The sequence below is a fragment of the Callospermophilus lateralis genome, chromosome 17, assembly GCF_048772815.1.
Source record: "Callospermophilus lateralis isolate mCalLat2 chromosome 17, mCalLat2.hap1, whole genome shotgun sequence".
In the NCBI taxonomy this organism is placed as follows: domain Eukaryota; kingdom Metazoa; phylum Chordata; class Mammalia; order Rodentia; family Sciuridae; genus Callospermophilus; species Callospermophilus lateralis.
In genome coordinates, this window is record NC_135321.1 from 50,736,669 (window position 1) to 50,758,419 (window position 21,751).

The 21,751-nt window shown below is 33.3% G+C and overlaps 1 protein-coding gene across 1 annotated transcript in view; it reads left to right on the forward strand.

The window, feature by feature from the left end:
• The window catches only part of Smchd1 (structural maintenance of chromosomes flexible hinge domain containing 1), a 149,632-nt gene that overhangs the window by 59,305 nt on the left and 68,576 nt on the right, over positions 1-21,751 (forward strand). The window contains exons 18-23 of the mRNA XM_076836989.1: positions 5,735-5,812; positions 6,150-6,269; positions 9,943-10,087; positions 17,068-17,164; positions 19,177-19,249; positions 21,235-21,374. Of these exons, the coding sequence (XP_076693104.1) occupies positions 5,735-5,812; positions 6,150-6,269; positions 9,943-10,087; positions 17,068-17,164; positions 19,177-19,249; positions 21,235-21,374 (653 nt within the window). The remainder of the gene's footprint in view (positions 1-5,734; positions 5,813-6,149; positions 6,270-9,942; positions 10,088-17,067; positions 17,165-19,176; positions 19,250-21,234; positions 21,375-21,751) is intronic.

Consider the following 21,751-nt stretch of genomic DNA (forward strand, 5'->3'; position numbering starts at 1 on the left):
GGAATGTTTTAAGAGGAAAATAAGCTTTTCTTCTACTCAGATAGAAAACTTATGACATCAATATGTCATGTGTTTTTTTCACACCAGCCAGTTTTTCATTTCTTACCAGACACTGTTGGGGTGTCCTGAAGTTTAATGTAATTCTAGCACTATCTGCCCAGAGTTAGCACAGACCTCAACTGTGCCACCCAATTAAGAAGTCTGTTCCAAATCCATACTTTCCCAAGACCTCCTCTCTAGATTTGATAATTTCCTAGCATGGTTCACAGAATTCAGAGAAAGAAATACTTACGCTTACTATGCTTACTAGTCTATTATAAAGGATACAACTCCGAAAGAGTCAAATTGATGCATAGGACAAGGTGTGGAGGAGAGGTACTTGTAGCTTTTAGGGCACCCTTCTAACACCTTGATAAGTTCACAACCCAGAAGCCCTCCAAACTTCTTCCTTATGGAGTTTCTTATGAGAATGTCATTATAGTAGATAGTGATAGATTAATTTCTTGACATTCGGTGATTTAATTCAATATACAGCTCTTCTCTCCCCTGAGGTTGGGGTTGTATATGGAAGTTCAGTCTTCTATCACATGGTACATTCCTCTGGCAACCTGCCCTTCATCCTTGGGTGGTTTCCAAAAGTTACTTCATCAACAAACTCAAATGTGGTTGAAAAGGGACTTTGTAATAAATAACAAGAAATGCTTGTCTCACAGTATTCAAAATTCCAAGTAAAACCAAATATACCCAGCTCTTCAAATTCTTTCATATCCACGGGTTCCACATCTGCTAGTTCTACCAAGTAAAGACTGAAAATACTTGGTAAAAAAATTGCTTCTGTACTGAATATGTGCAGACTTTTTTTTCTTGTCATTCTCTGAACAATGTAGTATAACAGTATTTACATAGTATTTACATTGTATTAGATGTCAAAAGTAATCTAGAGATGGTTTAAAATATATGGGAGTTTATGCTTAAACTATATGCAAATATTATATCATTTTTTAGAGACTTGCACATCTGCAAATTTTGGTATCTGCAGGATGCAGAAGGGGTATGTAGAGGGTGTCCTAGGATTACTATATATATTTCTGTATAAGATTATTACAGGTATCATTTAACTTGGTCCAATATTCTATTTCCTGCAAACTGGAAGTTAGCCCTAACAACTTGATTAGATTTAAGTTCACTTTTTTTTTTTTAACCCCTAAAGCAAGAAATCAGTACTTCATAAGTAATCTGTTTATTATAGTATTACATCAAAAGGTACATAATATCTAAATTGTCAATATTTTATCCATATTTTTTTGCTTTTATTTTATTGATTATGTGGAATGATAATTTTGGCATTCAGATTCTTCCTAATTTATTTTCTAGAGTTTGTATGTGAAGAAGTTTCCTTTATCAGTGAGGTTAATTTGATTATTCTGAAAAATAGCATTTTCAGGAAAAGGGAGTATAAAGCCTTAGTTTATTTTTGGAGAGGATACCTCCAGTGTTGGGGATGGAACCCAGGGGTGTTCACTGAATTATATCCTCCCACCACCCCTCCTTTTTTTTTAAGTTTGAGACAGGGTATTATTATTAGTAGTAGTAGTATTATTATTATCTTCATACATATACTTTGGATAATAATGATCATCACATTCCACCATCATTTATAACCCCATAACTCCTCACTTCCCCTCCAATCCCTCTCTCCTATCTAGAGTTCGTCTATTCCTCCCATGTTCCCTCTCCCTATCCCACTATGGATCAGCCTCCTAATATCAAAGAAAACATTTGGCATTTGTTATTTTGGGATTGGCTAACTTCACTTAGCGTTATCTTCTCTAACTCCATCCATTTACCTGCAAATGCCATGATTTTATTCTCTTTTTATTGCTGAGTAATATTCCATTGTGTATATATGCCACATTTTTTTTTTATCCATTCATCTATTGAAGGCATCTAGATTGGTTCCACAGTTTAGCTATTGTGAATTGTGCTACTGTAAATATTGATGTGGCTATGTCCTTGTAGTATGCTGTTTTTTAGGTCCTTTAGGTATAGACTGAAGAGAGGGATAGCTGAGTCAAATGGTGGTTCCATTCCTAATTTTCCAAGAAATCTCCATACTGCTTTCCATATTGGCTGTACCAATTTGCAGTCCCACAAGCAGTGTCTGAGTGTACTTTTTTCTCCACATCCTTGCCAACACTTACTGTTGTTTGTCTTCATAATAGCTGCCATTCTGACTGGAGTGAGATGAAATCTTAGATTAGTTTTGATTTGCATTTCTCTAATTGCTAGTGATGATGAACATTTTTTCATATATTTGTTGATTGATTGTATATCCTCTTCTGAGAAGTGTCTGTTTAGGTCCTTGGCCCATTTATTGATTGGGTTATTTGGGGTTTTTTGGTGCTTAGCTTTTTGAGTTCTTTATATACCCTAGAGGTTAGTGCTCTATCTGATGTGTGAGGGGTAAAAATTTGCTCCCAAAGATGTAGGCTTTCTATTCATCTCACAGATTGTTTCTTTTGCTAAGAAGAAACTTTTTAGTTTGAGTCCATCCCATTTATTAATTCTTGATTTTAATTCTTGGGCCACAGGAGTCTTATTAAGGAAGTTGGGGCCTAATCCCACATGATGGAGATTAGGGCCTACTTTTTCTTCTGTTAGATGCAGTGTCTCTGGTTTTATTCCTAAGTCCTTGATCTGTTTTGAGTGGTTTATGTAGGGGTTTATAGGGGTTTAATTTCATTTGTTGCTTATGGATTTACAGTTTTTCCAGCACCATTTGTTGAAGAGGCTATCTTTTCTGCAATGCATGTTTTTAGTATCTTTGTCTAATATAAGATAATTGATCTATATAATGAAAATTACAGACCCCTAAAGAAAAAAGTCAAAGAAGACCTTAGATGATGATAGGATCTACCTTGCTCTTAGATAGGCAGAATTAATATTATCAAAATGACCATACTTCCAAAAGCACTATACAGATTTAATGCAATTTCTATCAAAATCCCAATGACATTCCTTATAGAAATAGAAAAGGCAGTTATGAAATTCATCTGGAAAAATAAAGAGATCCAGAATAGCTAAAGCAATCCTTAGCAGGAAGAGTGAAGCAGGTGGCATCACTATACCAGACCTTAAACTCTACTACTGAGCAATAGTGACAAAAACATCATGAAATTGGCACCAAAATAGACTAGTGGACCAATGGTTCAGAATAGAGGACACAAAAAAACTAACCCACTAAATTACAATTATATTATTTTATTTATTATTTATTTTTTAGTTGTAGTTGGATATAATACCTTTAATTAATTTATTTATTTTTATGTGGTGCTGAGGATTGAACCCAGGACCTTGCCCGTGATAGGCGATTGCTCTACCACTGAGCCACAACTCCAGCCCCAGGACAGGGTATTATTAATGTTGCCCAGGCAGGCCTACAATTTACCAGGTATTTGGAATTGGGATAACAGGTATATGCCACCATGTCTGGTTCTTGTTTTGTTTTATTCCAGATTTTTAGAGTACAGAATTAGTGCTCTACAGTAATGCCCTTTGAGAATTTATTTTAGGTATTCTTGTATACTTAGAGTTTTTATATATTTAATGTGATTCATTTGGGGGTATTATACTGCCATGGCCAGCTGCCCTGCCATGACTGTTAATTCAGAAATCAGTGAGAGGTTATGGGGGATTGAGAAAGACAAACACATGTAGAGAGAAAGCTGGAGGGACACTGTCCTTTGATGGAGGAACAGTGACCCAGACCTAGCTTATTAGCACATTTTTATAGCTTTAATCATCAAAAGGTTCTTTGTGGGAAAATTTCTGCAAAGGAGGCAGAGCAAAGGATGCAGCACTGGAGGGACATTACGGTTATCTTACTATGTTCAGAATTCTCTATCCCTGAGAGCTGGTGTCTGAACTCAAGGTCCAGACTGATATAACTCTGTGACCTTACTGGGTGTCACCATAGCAACTGGGAAATCTTGATCTGCACATTTGCACAGGAAGTTCCCAATACAAATGCAGCTATGAGGCAGTCAGAGATCATGATTCAAGTTACTGCTCTCCACATTATACCTTCATGTTGACTTGTGGGCACTCAATATGATCTTTTTAGTCTTTGATAGAAGTTTTCATGTTTCCTGGCTTAAAATATCCTAGAATAATCTTATATATGTGCTTGACCCTCGCCCCAGTTTAGCCTCTACTCATAGTTCCTTTCAATTGGGAATGGTGGTATGAAACGGCTTCTTGCTTTTTTAATTGATAGCTCAAAATGACTGTTTCTAAAAAAAAAAAAAAAGAAGAGAAAAACTAAATACATACTGATATTTTATGTTTTTACTTAAATACTTTTCTTTTATACTTGTATTTCCTTTCTTTTAGGTTGAAAAATCTTTTTGAGTTTTGTTTTTTTTTTTCTTTTCCCCCAGTATTAGGGATTAAACCTAAGCCTTGGCATGCTTAGAATTATAAAAGAAAAACAGAAAAGCTAATCCAAAAACTAATAAAGAGGGAGGATGAAAACAGAATAGAGGGTTGGTATGACTTCTCTAAAATAATCCTTGTTATTTATTGTTCATTTTGTAATTTATGTAAAGTTTTTAATATTGAATATTCCAAAGCAGAATTAGACCAGGCATAGCGGCTCAAGCCTATAATCCCATCTACTGCAGAGGTTGAATCGAGAGAAACATGTCTCAATATTAAAAAATAATAAGGGCCGGGAGCTACCACTGAGCTCTACGCTGGAGCTTATATTCATGGCTCCAACATCTTGATTCTTTTTTTGTTTGGTTGGTTTTAAATATTTTTTTAATTGTTGTTGGACACAATACCTTTATTTGTTTATTTTTATGTGGTGCTGAGGATTGAACCTAGTGTCTCGCGTGTGCTAGCCAAGCAGTCTCCTGCTGAGCCACAACCCAAGTCCCTTAAAGACTATTGAATTAAATTTGACTTCTTTTTCCTTAAAATATTTTTCTTTGTAAATAGTCAAAAAAAAAAAAAAGGCATTCTGAATTCATGTGTTCATGTCACCTATTTCATACACAGTTTGATTTTGTTTATAAACTGCCTTATTTTAATTTTTCCCCTCAGTACTGGGAATAGAGTCCAGGGTATCTCTACTTTGGAACTACATTCCCAATCCTTTTTATCTAATTCCAAAATGGACAAGAAGTAACAAGGACTATTTCAGAGAGTCATGTCACCACTCTATTCTGTTTTCCTCTTTTCTCTTCATGTAAGCCATTTTATTTGTTTTTGGCCTAGCTTTTCTGCTTTTCTTTTATAATTCTTAGCAATACATGTTCCTTGCTTTTTTCTCTGAATAATACATCTTAGAGATAAGTTTTATCAATAAACTATGCCATTTTAATTTTGGAGAAAATTTTTTAAGGAAAGTTATTTTCTTTGTACCAGTCAATTTTATTTAAAAAAAATAAAATATTATACAAAATAAATTAAAGATTTGAAATTAAGATATTAATGAGCTAAATGAATGTTCCCTTGCATTGTGTGAGGTCTTTTGAAGCTCTAAAATCATTTTTAAAATCTACTTTAAGGCATTCTACTGTCATATATAACAAATTGGAATAAAAAATAAGTAAATTTTAAAAATAAATAAACATAAAATGTACTTTAAGTAGAGATAACTGTATTTGATGCTTTTGTGATATCTCATATTCTCAATTTCTCAAGACAATATTTTTTTTCTTTTATTAAGCTTCAAGTGGAAATAAAGAAATCATTTCTCATATTAGTCAACATGGAGGAAAATGGCCTTACTGGTTTAAAAAAATGGGTGAGTTCTTATTCCGAATGTTAATAATATGTATCAGGCACTAAGAATGTAGCTCAGTGTTTTGTCTAGCATGTGTAAGGCCCTGAGTTTAATCTCTAGTGCCACTGAGGGTGGAAGGGGAGGATGCTAGCCGTGATGGCACACACCTGTGGTGACAGCTACTCTGCAGAATGAGGTGGGAGGATCACTTTAGTTTGAGACTAGCCTAGAACATGGTGAAAGTCTTGTCTTAAAAGGAAAAATTGTGTGTGTGTATGTGTGTGTGTGTGTGTGTGAAGGTAGATACAGTTACAGTTATGTATTATATTGACTAGATTTTTAATTTCTTCATATTCAGAAAATATTCAAAAGTTGGGAAATTACACATTGAAATTGCAAGTTGTACTTAATGAAAGTAATGCAGATACCTATGCAGGAAGACCACTACCATCTAAAGCAATTAAATTCTCTGTTAAAGGTAAGGAAAACACTAATATGTAATTTTTAAATCACGGGAAGATAAGATAATCAAATAAAAGATGTTGGACAGTTGAGTAGCCATCTTGATTTTTAAATGATTTTATAATTCTACTTGATCATATTTTTAATTTTAAAAATGTCATTTGTTTTTTACTTTGAATTGTTACTGATAAAATGTAAAGCTGTTTTGACTTATAACTTTTTGCATGACCTTAGGTATTTGAGGAATAAATGTATGACTTGATATGAATTTTTTTTATCCACTTGCTATATTCCTCATATCCCTTTTAGTCATGAAATTCCTGTTTTATTTTCTAGGGATTTTTCTTAAACTATTTGATTTCCTACTCTCCTTTCTTTCTATAATATCTAATATTGCGCACACTTGTAATCGCTGTGGCTCAGAAGGCTGAGACAGAAGGATCTCAGGTTCAAAGGCAGCCTCAGCAACAGCAAGGCACTAAGCAACTCAGTGAGACCCTAACTCTAAACAAAATACAGATTAGGGCTGGGGATGTGGCTCAGTGGCTAAGTGCCCCTGAGCTCAATCCCCAGTACCTACCCCCCACAAAAAAATCTAATATTAAGATGGTGAATTGCCTGGAAGATATACTAATTTTCTTTTTTTTTTTTTTTTAATTTTTCATCTCTTGGTTTTATTTTTCTACTTAATTTGAGATTGCCTTGATATTTTACACTTTTTTTTTTTAAATTGTTGATGGACCTGTATTTTATTTATTTGTATGTGGTGCTGAGAATCAAACCCAGTGCCCCACACATGCCAGGCAAGCACTCTACCACTGAGCTACAACCCCACCCCTAATATTCTACACTTTTAATTGAGTTTTTTCTTTGCTGTTATTTTTTAGTTTCTAACTTTCCTTATTATCTGGTTATCTCTTTTTCCAAGCATTCTCTTCCTATTTGATGAATTCACTACTTTTATTACTTCTCTGAAGCTATCAATAACATTAGGAACTTTTCTTTAATCTTATTTAAATTTATATATTTTTAATTCTTTAGTTGTTGATGGACCTTTATTTTATTCATTTATTTATATGCCGCCCTGAGAATTGAACCCAGTGCCTCACATGTGAGGCAAGTGCTCTACACTGAGCCACCATCCCAGCCCCAGTCTTTTTTATTTTTATTCTTTTTAGTTATTCATAATTGTAGAATGTATTTTGGCAAATTATACATACACAGAGTATAACTTATCTTTAATACTTGTTTTCTCCATGTTGCTTTTTGCCTGTTTGCTCTGTTATATGAAATGCTGTTTTATATAATTAGTCATTTGCTCACATTTAAGAATGGGGTATTTAGGAAACATGTATTTTGTTGGGGGAAATTATAAGGATTTTTAGGTCTTCTCTCTGGTCAGTCTCCTCAACGTGGAACCTTCCAGCTTCCTCCTGGGAAAGTAACAATCTGGTTGCTAGCATTTTGGGAGCCAAGCTGCGGAAGACTGTTGGCAGTGGTATCTCAGATTTAATACATAATCTTTCGGTTGATTTTTCTATTAACTATGACACTTTTATTAGCGCTTTGTCCCTCATTCCTTAGACTTGCCCTTTTCCTTCTTTAGAGAATAAATCATCTTTTGCCAGGGATGAGGAAAATATTTGGCCCTCACTTTTAGAGATAGGGCATTTGAGATACTGTGTCTTCAGCAGACTTCAACAAATCTTCCAAATTTATTCCAATTTCACAACAGATTTATACAACCATTTCTAAGAATTTTGGGTGTCCTGGAGTGTGACTTCAATTGAGTCTCAAGTTTATTGTCATCTGAGAAATTTATTTTCTTAGATTTTTCTGGTGAGACAGTTACATTTGCCCATATGTTCTTCAGCTTTCAAATTTCGTTGCTGTTGTCTTTAAAAAAATTTTTTTTTTTTTTAGTTATACATGGACACAATATCTTTTTTTGTTTATTTTTATGTGGTGCTGAGGATGGAACCCAGTGCCTCATATGTGTGAGGCTAATGCTCTGCCACTGAGCCACAATTCCAACCCCAACCCACTATTATCTTTTTTCTTATGTGATGTTTTTGTAAGTTTAGTTCCCTTTAAAAAAAAAAAAAAAAAAAGTCTAAGCCGTGTGCAGTGGCATATGTTTATAATCCCAATGATTTGCAAGCCTCAGACAGGAAGATCATGAGTTCAAGCCCAGCCTCAGCAACTTAGTGAGACCCTGTCAAAAAAATAAGAAACGCCTGGGGATTTAGCTCTGTGGTGAAGTACCCAGGGTTTGATCCCTAGTGCCCCTCTACCCAAAACAAACAAGTCCAAAGTGTCATTATGGGGTTTTGGAAAGGACTGATTTAAGAGCCTGTGATCACCTTGTTTTCTTTGATTAGAAGGATCACTAGCAGAATTTTCTTTTTTTTTTTAAAGATCATTTATTTTTTGTACATAGAAATATACCATGTTCTTTTAATACAGTGAAACATATTTTAAAGTATAGATTTCCTGTAGTTTTAGCAGTTTCCTATTGATGATTCATTTAGGTTGTTTCCAGTTTTTTGGCTATAAAAGTTATTCTGTTTTATGTACATATGCTAGAATTTCTCTAGGTACAACAAATTCTCAAAAGGCTATGTAGATCATACCCTAATCAACAGATGATAAGAATTCTTTTCCCACCTACTTATTTGTCAAACCCCTATGTATTTATTTAGACAAATTGCGGGTCAGGTGATTTCTCTAATTTTTTTTTTCTTTTTGTAGTTGTAGATGGTCAAAATGCCTTTTTTTTTTTTTTTTTTTTTACTTTTATGTGGTGCTAAGGATCGAACCTAGCACCTCACACATGCTACTTGTCAAAACGCTTTGCCACTGAACTGCAACCCCAGCCTTGATTTCTCTAATTTTGAGTTTGTGTACCTCTTCTAGCCTTTATTGGACATTGTATATCACCTGAAAGCTTATTTATTTGCATTACCCATTTTAATAGTTTAGAGCTGTGATTCTCACATGAGTTTGTATCTGAACCAGAGTGCTTATTATGCTGCGCCCTCTACCCCAGTTTTTGCTTCAGCATGTTTGGGGGTAGGCTGTAGCATTTGCATTTCTAATGTATCCTAGGGATGGTGAAAACTACTAGAGACCACGCTTTTAGAATAGCTGTGTTAAGGTATCAGTGGTAGAACACAAGTTTACCATGAGGCCCTAGGTTAGGTCCCCAGCACAAGGGAAAAAAGAGAGAGAGAGAGAGAGAAAATAGCTGATTTATAGGAGATTTTAAATGTATTCTGAATTTTAATTCTTCATTGCATGCTTTACAAATAATTTCTCATAATCAGCTTCTCTGTTAAACTCATCAAATCCTTTTATAGCTGTTCAGTATATTGTGTTTTTTGCCTTAGAAATTTTTTCTTGTGATTAAACTTAAAAACATTCTTCATCATATTCTAGTTTCTGAGATAAACATCTATTTCTACCTGTACTTTTACTTTTATATATGTTGTGTGACAAAGTTCTAATTTTACTTTCCCGTATGGATTGTTAATAGTAGTTAAAATTTACACAGATTTAAAATGCCATCTTTATCATAGTCTAACTCCCCATATATGAATGTCTGTTTCTTACCTCCATTGAATTTTCTGACCTATGAATTTACCTTCTTTCTTTCTTTCTTTCTTTTTTAATCTTTATTTTTGTTAAAGAGGGCAAGCCAGAGAAATTTTCTTTTGGTCTTCTGGATTCTCCTTTTCGTGTTGGAGTTCCATTCAACATCCCTTTGGAATTTCAGGATGAATTTGGTCATACCAGCCAACTAATAACTGATATTCAGCCAGTTCTTGAAGCAAGGTAATTTGAAATATTGATTTATTCATCTTTTTATATTTACTAACCATTCATTCTTCTTTTTCTAAGCTTAAATTATTTCTGAGAGGTTAATTTCAATGTTGTCATTTAAAATGTTTGGTGAATTTTCTGACGTTTGATGATTTATTTGGCCCAAACTCTCTTCTGAGACTGCAATGTCATATATAGGTCTTAATCCATTCCTTTTGCAAGTATGATATGATGTCTTCCTGGCAATTTTTTTTAGTTCTTGTTTATTTAGAAGTTATGCCATTCAAACTTGATGGGATTGTAATTTATTTTGGTGTTTTAAGCAGTGAAATTGATATTTCCTGTTCTTCCTTAAAATTTGCCTGTACTTAATAGCCCTTTTTGAATGATATAATTGCCCTATATCAAAAAATAGCTCTTAATAGTATGTCAGTTGATGCCATTGAATATGTTCATTATTTCCTATTACTTTTTTTGAGATGCTTAGTAAGAAATTCCTGAAAAAAGAGTCTTAAGAGGATAACTTGTGATTCTAAGCAGTTGTTTATTTATAAAACATAATAATAATAATAATTTTGCATTAGCTGCCAAAATTCTCTTTTTGTACCCATTTCTTGTTTTATTTTTATGATGCTAGGGCTCAAACCTAAATAAAACCTTATGCATGCTAGGCAAGTACTCTACCTCTAAGCTTACATCCCCAGGCCTGTGCCATCTTTTCATGTATACTTCCTTTTATTGTCTCTATGTATTTTTCCCCTTGTGGTGGAACTTTCACTTTTAGTTATTTGAACATGTACCTGGTAGCTAAAATAATAGAAATTAATAAAAAGGACATTTGCCTTCCAGAAGCTCATAGACTAGTGAAATAGAGCTATATCTAGAATATGCCTTGGTGAAATTCTTGAAAAGCAATATCTACTTATAAAAGAAAATCAGAATGAATTTTTTGTTGTTTTATGTTCCTTTAAGTTGTAAAAGGTCATTTTTTTGTCTTTTTGACATTATATTCATTTGAATATTAAATAGCACTGGAAGATTTCAATAAACATGTATTTTTAAATAATAAAACAGTAAAGGTATCTAATTACAAATGAATAATATTTAAAGCATCTTTAAAAGATTTTTTTTTTTAGTTGTAGATGGACACAATATTTTATTTATTTTTATGTTGTGCTAAGGATCGAACCCAGTGCCTCACACATGCTAGGCAAGCACTGTACCACCAAGCCACAACCACAGCCCACAAATGATAATATTAATGCATGTATCCATACCTCTTAATCTTTTATAACTTCTACTTTATCTATGGTAGGATACTCTTATTTATGAAGTCTTCCTCATATATACACACATAGTGATAGTTATGATTTTGGACATTTAAAAATGTCTTGGTGACATGATAATGTGAATTTATCGTCAAGAGAGGATGACTATTAAATGGGTGGGTTCCTTGTTTTCAGAGTTATTTAATTTTTTAAATAAATTATTCATGTATATGCCTTAAAGAATCAAGTTAAGTCAATGGGCATGGTGGCACATGTCTACAATCCTAAGGATTCAAAAGGCTGAGGCAGGAGAATCATAAGTTCAAGGCAGCCTGGGGAATTTAGCAAGACCTTGTATCAAAATTAAAATTAAAAACCCAGTCAGTATTTTCCCAGTACTGAGGGTAAAAAAACCCCAAAGGGCTTCCATCCCTTTCTACTTTAACCATGATTTACTTCTCAGAGAACCTCTTTCAGCTTTCTTGCTTGATTCTTACCATATATCTAAGTAAATTTTATATTGGACCTTGATTCTTCAGTTTTAGGTGTTATCTCTATTTAATGGCTATGGAAGATTAGGACATACTGTCTTATTGTCAACTCCTTTAAAATAAGTATCTGTCTTGTTTCCTCTTTCTTTAGTGAAGTTATATTCTGGTTTGATCAATATTTAGTATTTACTATATAATAGTAATATAAATTCTAGTCAGTGTTACTACTGTGTTGTTACTGTACTTTTTTGTTGTTGTTGTTTCCTAAGCTTATTACCTAAACTCTGAAATTGTCTTTTACAATTGTCTAGTTTCTTTTCAAGATATTTAGATGTAGCCAGGCTTGGGACACACACCTGTAGTCTCAGCAACCCAGGAGACTTGAGGGAGGAGGATTGCAAGTTCAAGGACAACCTCAGTAACTTAGCGAGATTCTGTCAATAATAATAATAATAATAAGAAGAAGAAGAAGAACCTCTGGATTCAATCCCCAGAACTGGGAGGGGAGAGGGAAGTACATTTTAGGTACACAGATAGTCCATTGGTTTCATATCCTTGGAGACGGTTCCCTTTGAGCATGTGATAAGGACTAGTCTGGAGTAAATGTTTCTATGCTTTGACAGTTTTCTTTCTGTAATCTTCTTCCATTTTCATCCAGGGGACTTCCTTTGTCTGTCTTCTGTGTTTGGGAAATAATTAAACCAAAAAAACCTTTTCCTAACCTAGAAAACTTCTTAACAAAGGTAGAAGAGAAAGAAAAAAGTTATATACATAACATTAAACCAGCATGCGACCAAAGCAGCCAAGCTAAAGAGATTTGTAGCCCAGTTTGGTGGCACATTGCTATAATCCCAGCAGCTAGGAGGTGAAGGGGAGTGGCTGAGACAGAAGGATTGCAGGTTCAAAGCCAGTCAGCAACTTAATAAGACTGTAAGCAACCTAGTGAGACACTTGTCTCAAAATTAAATTAAAATAGTTGCTGGGGATGTGGCCTGAGGTTAAGTACCTCTGATTCAATCTCTGGTACCAAAAACAACCACCACCACTAAAAAAAACAAAAAACAGATTTGTGAATACAAAGAAATCTTACCCACCCCTCCTGCTCTTTGTTGGTGGTACCTAGGGATTCATCCATGCGAGTAAAGGTCTTTTGAGACAGGATCTGACTGAGCTGCACAGGCTGGCTTTGAACTACTGATCTTCCTGCCTTAGCCTTTCATGTAGCTGGGATTAGATGTATGCACTACCATGCCCAGGTAGGAATTTTACTCTTAAGAGGAATACAACCCATTACATTCATGCTTTCAAGAGAAAATTGTAAAAATTTGTGGCATCTTTATGACAGAAGGTAGGATTTGCAATTTGGAATCACAAAACAGTTGAAATTCATCCCATGTTCTCCCAGACTAATGGAAAGTAGGACATTATCTTCTTTCATTACATTTCAAGGAGATGGTTCTTGGTGCTTAAAGAAATACTCCAGAGTTGTGAAACTATATTAGTTTTATTTTATTAAGGATTTGGATCCTTTCATGGATCTGCAATATTTAAAAAAAAAAAAAAATCTCATGCCCCTTTGTATTTGCTGAAGCACATCCTTCCTTGGTTTCCTGAGGAAAGGGTTCATGTGAAGTAAAAATTCTTCTGTGAAATGTTTTTCTTTTATTCTGATATGATAGATTAAATTATAAGTCAGAAACTTTTTCCATCAGAATTATAAAAGCATTATACTTGATTCATTTTTACTTGATAACATCCCTGATAAATTTAAACGTATTTTTGTTCCTTTTACATGTTTCCTGTTCTTTCTCTCTCAAAGCTTATAAAATCTACTTTTCATTCTCAGTTTCATTCACTGTGAAATTTTACAGTGCTTTGTCTTTTTATAGGTCTCTTACTTTTTTTTTAAGTACTTTATTCTGATCATCTGTCATCCTGTTTTCTCTTTGTAGGATCCTCATTTATTGAATATTGAACCTTCTGGGACGACTCTCTGATTTTCTTAATTTTCTCAATCATTTTATATTTGTATTTTCTGATGGATTTTCTCAACTTATCTGTATACCCTTTCCATTGAGAATTTTTCTTTCTGCGATCACATTTTTTGATTTCCAAGAATTTGTCCTGGTTTTCTGAATGTTATTTTAAAGAGCCTATTCTTGTTTTATGAATGTAATGTTTTTTCACTCATAAGTAAATGGTAGATCTTTTATCTATACAGACACTGTTTTCCCCAAGTTAGTTGCTTTTTATTTTTTTTTCCTACTCTCTTTTCTTCAGATATATGGTAGTCATTGACCATATGCTTGTAAGTAAGTAATTCTTTTTTATTTGTTTTTTGCCGCACTGAGGATTGAACACAATGCCTCATATATGTCAGGCAAGCCATCTACCATTGAACCACATCCCCAGCCTAATAAATAAGTAGAGAACTGAAATGTGAATGGATGAATCTGGAAGTAGAAGTTATTGAACTGGTAGCTCCACTATGGGATTATCTGTCTGGGGAACTTTGTTGGGAGTAAGGAAGAACCTGGTTGTGAGTCTTTTAGGTCTTTTTTCACCCCTTGGGTTGGGTAGTTTCCTTAAAGAAAAATCTTTGATCTCTGTAATTCCAAGCCAGTCAAAGAACAGAGCTAGAGTGGGAATTGGATAAATGGGGGGTTTTCAGAATCTACGTGCATTCATTTAGAATTATCCTTTCCATTCCTTTTTCTCTCCTTCAGTTAATCTGCTGCTCCTAGTTTATCAATCTTTGATTTTAACCTTTTCAAAGAGCAGTCTTCCAGTCATCTGCCAGAAGTGGAGAGGGGAAATTTAGGATCTAAACTTCCATCACTTTCTTTTCTTTTTTTAAGTTGTGGATGAACTTTTTTTTTTTTTACAGTGCCTCACACATGCTAGGCAAGCACTCTACCACTTAGCCACACCCCCAGCCTTCACTCTTTAATGTTATCCTTTACTCCAGTTTCTAAAGACTCCTAGTACTACCAGTTCCTGAGTGGTACCTGGAAATTAATTCCCCTTGTCTACCCTACGTTTTAGCAAATAAGATTTGCTGTCGTTAGCCGTGCATGTTGGCACAAGACCGTAATCCCAGTGGTTTGGGGGACTGAGGCAGTAGGATTGTGAGTTCAAAGCCAAGTCCGTAACTTAGTGAGATCTGATCTCAAAATAAAAAGGTCTAGAATGTGGCTCAGTGTTAAGCACCCCTGGGTTCATTCCTTGGTACTCAAAAAAGAAGAAGAAAATTTGGTGTCCTTGTTTTTTTTTTTTTTTTCCTACCTTTTCCTTATGTTTGCTTTTAATAATAAATAAAAGAAAACCTTTGCTTTCAATATTAGTGAGATTTTAAGAGACAATGAAAATAGATGTGTTTAACATGCTACCTTTCCTAGAGAGTTATTATCTTGTATGGCACTTTTACTTTTTTTTTTTTTTTTTCCTTCAAACAAGGCTTATTGTTAAATAAAAATCATGGGAATCAGAGTTTTGGACTAGGGTTATGCTGTAGGCCCCAACAAACCAAGCTAAAAATCAAAATGGAGTTATTCATCTTAAAGTCCCAGTCAACAAGTGATCTAAATTTCTGAGAAACTAGGATTAGAGAGAATACCATCCACATTTCCCATGCAAGCCTGTTTAAATTGGCATGATAATGAAGTTCCTTTGATCATAATCCTCACACAAAAAAAGTAACAGGAAATAATCTGATGTTAACTAGTTATTTCCCTATCATTCTGTCTTCTTATCCTTTTCTTACAGGGAAAGTAACTTGCCTTTTATTTTTGTTTCTGCTTGCTTTATTCCTTGTCTACAAAATCAGCCTCCTCTGCTGTGCTTATTGGAACACTTATTTTGTTGGAATGAAACAAATAGAATGAAGGTGTTGCCTACCTACAATCAAATATAAAGTCAATTAAGATCCTTAAATTGGGGCTGGGATTGTGACTCAGTGGTAGAACGCTCACTTAGCACTGGCAGGACCCGGGTTCCATCCTTAGCACCACATAAAAATAAAGGCATTGTGTTGTGTCCATCTCCACCTAAAAATTAAATATTTTAGAAGAAAAGATCCTTAAATTGTTGTCATTTTTAAATCTTCCAGTCTATTCAAAAGTACTTATATTATATTAAATACTTATATTAAAAATGCTTCAGAAAATTAGGCCTTTTCCTCCATCATGGTGTATTTTTAATTTTTTTCCCCCTTTTCTTACCTGAGAGTGAAATGTTAGTCAATAGGTCTACATGTGGTTGGTTGAAGCTGACTTAGGAATCAAGTTGCTCATAACAGTAGATTAGGGGATCTCTCCATATATTTTAACCAGCTTACATCATGGCAAGACTCTGGTTATTTAGACTTTTTCTAAAATTGCCAATAATTTTAATAGGTTCCAGAAATTCTCCAAAATTCAACTGGATGAAAGATTTCAAAGAATTCATAACAAATGCTCAAGATATCCTTAACCTGAGTTTAAATTTTTTACTGTGTTTATCTATGCTTATAAATGCTTGCTGGATCAGTTTTCTGTGGGAGCCAGGTGTAGTAGTACGTACCTATAAAATCCCAACTACTCGGGAGGCTAAGGACTGTAAGATCAAGACTAGCCAGGGCAACTTAGTGAGACACCCCGTTTGAAAATAAAAGACTTTGGGTTGTTGCTTAGTGTTAGCGCACCCTTAGTTCAATCCCTAGTACCATCAAATAAATTGGTTAATTAAACAAAAATTGAAAAGTGGGATTTAAGGATCTTAATTGACTTTATATTTGATTGTAGGTAGGCAACCCTTCATTCTATTTATTTCATTCCAACAAAATAAGTGTTCTGTTTATCACCTCATATTTTAATATTATTTTGTTATTTCAGCACAGTGGTACATGCCTGTAATCCTAGCCACCCTGGAGACTAAGGCAGTAGGATCGAAAGTTCGAAGCCAGCTTCAGCAAAAACAAGGCATTATAAGCAACTCAGGGAGACCCTGTCTCTAAATAAATACAAAAATAGGGCTGGACATGTGTCTTAGTGGTTGAGTGCCCCTGAGTTCAGTCCCCAGTACCTAAAAATAAAAATAAATAAAAGATCTAAGGATGTGACTCAGTGGTTAAGCACTCCTAATACCAAGAAAAAAATTATTTATTACTAAAGTGAATTAAACATGCCAATGTCATATTTGCACCTTATTCATAGGTAATAGAGGAAAACTTTTTAAAATACTTATTTTTTTCCAGTGGCTTATCTTTACATTATGAAGAAATAACCAAAGGACCAAATTGTATAATTCGTGGTGTTACAGTTAAGGGTCCTGTAAATTCTTGTCAAGGCAAGGTAAGCATTATACATAAATGTTATAATACTTGTCATTTGTTTCTTCTATAGTAAAAATGAAATTGGAAATTTAATATCAAATGAGCTGTTTTTTTAAACAACACTAGATAGTATTATTGAGTAGTTAGGAATTAATTAGCATCATGTCACTTTACTTACTAGTTTTATTTTTAAGAAAAATTGGCACCATCATTACTGTAGTTTTTTAAAATTTGTGAATTAGATGTTTTTCTACTGTCTTTATCTTCATTTTTTTCAACAGTTATCCAGTGGAACATTGTTTTTTCTCTTTTTTCTGTTCATTTTATAGTATTTTTTCTTACAACAAAAATGATAGAAGTCTGAGAAACTTAAGCTTATGCCTTTAAATATAATTGGTTTGGTATTCAGGTGAAGGTATTTGGTTAGGGATATGGTTAAGAAAGGAAAATACATAAACTACATAAGGTACCTTTTCAATTAGGTCTATATAGTAGCTATTAGAGACTATTGTAGCTAATACCTTAAATAATTTATTACCTTTTTAAATACTATACCATTTACCTTTAGTATATACTTAAAATTATTCCTATTAGATGGGGCTATCTATCCCTACCATACTGGGCACAGTGGGACAGGAGGATTGTGAGTTCAAAGCCAGCCTTAAGCCTCTAAGCTTAAGAGTGAGACCCTCTCTCTAAATAAAACATAAAAATGGGGTAGGGATGTGGCTGAGTGGTTAAGTGCTTCTGGGTTAAATCCTGGGTACTGCTCCTCTTCCCCACCCCCAGTATGATTTTCAAAAGAGCATGTTGGGATTGGGGGTATATATAGCTCATTGGTAGAGTAGCATGTATAAAGCCTGGGTTCAATTCCCAACCATGGGAAAATAAAATAAATTTTAAATAGAGCATGTGAATTTCTTCATGTATTGCAGACAGTACATCCCCAATCAGAAATGTTCCAATATCTGAAGCTTTTTGAAGCATATATGATGCCACAATGTAGAAAATTCCACACCTGACCTCAATTGATAGATTATAGTGAAAACATGAGCACACGAAAAACATTGTATAAAATTATCTTCAGACTATGTATATAAGGTGTACATGAAACGTAAATGAATTTTGTGTTCAGAGTTGGATCTCATCCCTCTTTATGTATATGCAAATATTTCAAAATACAAAACACTTTGGTCCCAAGCATTTGGATAAGGGATTCAACTTAGTATATACTATTTTGTAGCTAAGTTGCCTGGTCTAGCCTCATCTTACAAGTAACTGGGAGCACAGGCACATGCTGCACATCTTTCTGAATGAAAGTTTTCCAGAAATAGAAACTCATGACACATTTAAACATTAGTAATATAAACTTGCTAAAAAGATTACTATATTTAAAAAAACTTTTATTTTTAAATAGCTTTAGATTTTCAGAGGAGTTTAAATATAGTAGTTATATAGAAAGTTACTCTATAAACATCTTTAAAAACCTCATATTTATCAATGACAGAAAGTTAACACTGATATAAGTAAAAGAACTACAGTCTTTATTCAAATGTATCAAGTAATTAGTAATTTTTTGTTCAGAATCTAATCTAAAATACTACACTACATTTAGGAATTTCTAGATTTTTTTCTACTTATTAAATTTCTCATTTTTGTAATATTCATCTTTGATTGAAATAATTATTCACAGTTGACTTTTTGAGTTTAAAGATACTTGTCTACAAGAAAGCCAGATAAATCAAATTTTTCCTTTTGAGTCTCTTTTAAATATATGATAACATTAGCAAATAGATTTCTATAATGGTAAGGAAATAAAAGTAAAAAACAAATCAGAATTGAGACAATGAACCAAGTATGTATTTGAATTTGGTTTAATTTTTTTCTGGTACTTTCAGTTTCTTTTTTATATGTTATATTTTAATGATACAGAATTCAATTAGTGTCACTGTGGCATATTTGTACATGTAAATAAAGGACTTTGATTGATATTGAGTTTAATTTTTTTTTTCATTTTTTTTTCCCCAACAGAATTTTAACCTGAAGGTTATTCTGCCAGGTTTAAAAGAAGACTCACAGATTTTGAAAATTAGATTACTGCCTGGTAATATTTTAAGAAATATATCTAATAACTTATTTTAAATGATATTCTTAAAACTTGTGATGATAGTAGAAAGTTGGAGTTTGGGGCAGGTTGGTAATGATATAAATCTTGAAAATACATTTGTATTGTCAAATAGCACTGACAGAAATGACCAGTAAAAAGGAAAACATGTATGAATACGTTAGTGAAGTTCTAAAAATAGTCTTAGGAGAAAATTTTGAATATTGACAGTGTTTTAGGTAATTTTTCCTAGGTATATAGTTATTAGCTTTATGTTAAAAACTGTGCTGTTCTTTATTTTTTTCATGATACAACTCTTTTATATTTTAAGAAGAGAAGTTTCTGATTTTATTTATTTAATTTGATATTGACAACGCAAAAAACTAAAATTACATAAAAATTACATAAGATAGAAAATGCTGACTAATTTGAGAGGCAATCTGCTGTGGAGATTTAAAGAATTTATTCTAGAAGCAGCCGTTTTGAATTTGTATTTAGGTTACACTTGATCCTGTGCCTCAGTTTCTTTACATATAAAATGAAATATATGCTCTCAAAGGGCTGTTGTGAGAATTCAAAAGTTAGTAAAGGTAGTTCTCCCTTGCTGGTCTTTTGTAACTGATTGGAAGACAGAGTGCATGAGTTTTCATTATCAGTACTGTGCAATGTGAGAACTGCCTATACTCGTGAAACACTTAGAGTACTTCACTTGAAAGGTTTAGCTCTGATATTAACAAACCTTAATCATATCTTCTTTTGTTACCTTTTGTACTATTTTTAAGCAAAAGGGAATAAATTTTTTTATTGGCTTTCACAAATTCAAATTATATGAATTTTCCTCCAAGCATTCATTGAAAAAGAAGTGAAAATTGGTACACTGGTAGAAGTATAAGAAAAAAATTGTGTTAATTAAGTACTTGTTATGCTTTATTATAGAGGTTAGCTAAACAGTATAGATTTGGGCACTAAAATTCTTAGTAAAATTAGATGTTTCTGCATTGTTTTTGGAATTTGAGAGCAAAAATGGTAAAAAGGAAATAGATGGTATGGTGAAAAAAGTGTCAAGAGGTTTAAAATTACAAACTATAATTTAAATCTGAGTCAGCTACTCATGTCCTTGACAAAATATTTAATCTCTCTGGATTAAGTATATTCCTTATTTAATCCTTAGGTTAATTATATGTAGTTGTTTTCTCATCTATAAAATGGATCTGATAATAGTACCTTCTTCATTTAGATTATTGTGAGATTTACAGTTAGAATAGTGCTTAATTAAAACTTAACACAGTGCCTGGCACATGTAGTAAATAAAATATTAACATTATTACAAAGTAAAATAAGTGTTTCTAATGACTATCTTTATATGGGTGGATTTACCAGTATTTAACACAGATTGAATTTTAAAATATTAGTGATTATGGAGTAAAATCAGTATACTGCAGAGGTATAAACCCTTTTTTTTACTAATCTTCCAGGAAACTTGTGGTATAACTTGCTTATGGACATTGGAAGTAGTGAGCAATATAATAAGTAAATCACTTGGTTATATCAATACAAGAACTCATCTTTTGAATGCCTGAAAAGAGCCTATCATTATTTGTGCTTGAGAAGTCAGATATTGTGTAAAGTTAAAGATCACAAATAAAAAGTAGTTTGATAAAATTTAATTTTTCTTCTTGAATACTTTTTGTACCTCAATCCTTTTAAGATTTTATCTACTCAGATGATTTCTAGCATGAGTTATCATTGTCATAGTTTCTAGCATAAAACTAAGCCTAGACATCAGACATTTTTATTATATAGTTGAGACAGCTTTCATCACATGTAGAATCTATGCGTTTTGGAGACAGAAATTATTAAGCTTGTACATTGCTTAGCTTTTGCTTGATTGTATTATTTATAAAATATCAAATCATTGTTTCTTTTGATGTTTCAGCACTTGAGTTTTTAAAACCGGTGTATTTTATTGTATGATTTTCTCTTAGGTCCCCCTCGTCATTTGAAAGTGAAACCTGATTCTGAAATTTTAGTTATAGAAAATGGAACAGCTTTCCCATTTCAGGTGGAAGTTCTAGATGAATCAGACAACATAACAGCACAACCAAAACTGATTGTCCATTGTAAGGTAAGCTTATTGTGAGACAAGAATACTTATAGGCTTATTTTAAATCCCATGGTAGTAGTAAATGGCAATAACTACATTTTTAAACTACTTTATAGTAAGTCTTAACATGATTGTTCCGTGGAGAAATTTGTGGGAGCTCTTATTGCTAAGATGAAATGACACCAGCTTGAAATGAAAGACACCAGCTTTGCCCAGTTTCAGAAAGAGATTTGTGGATGAAAGTTTCCTCCTCTCTTCTCCCTTTCTTTCATCCCCATTTAAGATGAAGTATTTTATTTGTACAGGCCAAATACAAATGTCTGTCAGGATTAGCAGTGGATGGATAAATGAAGGTGGGTAAAAAGACTACAGAAACGGAAAGGAAACCCAACAAAGCG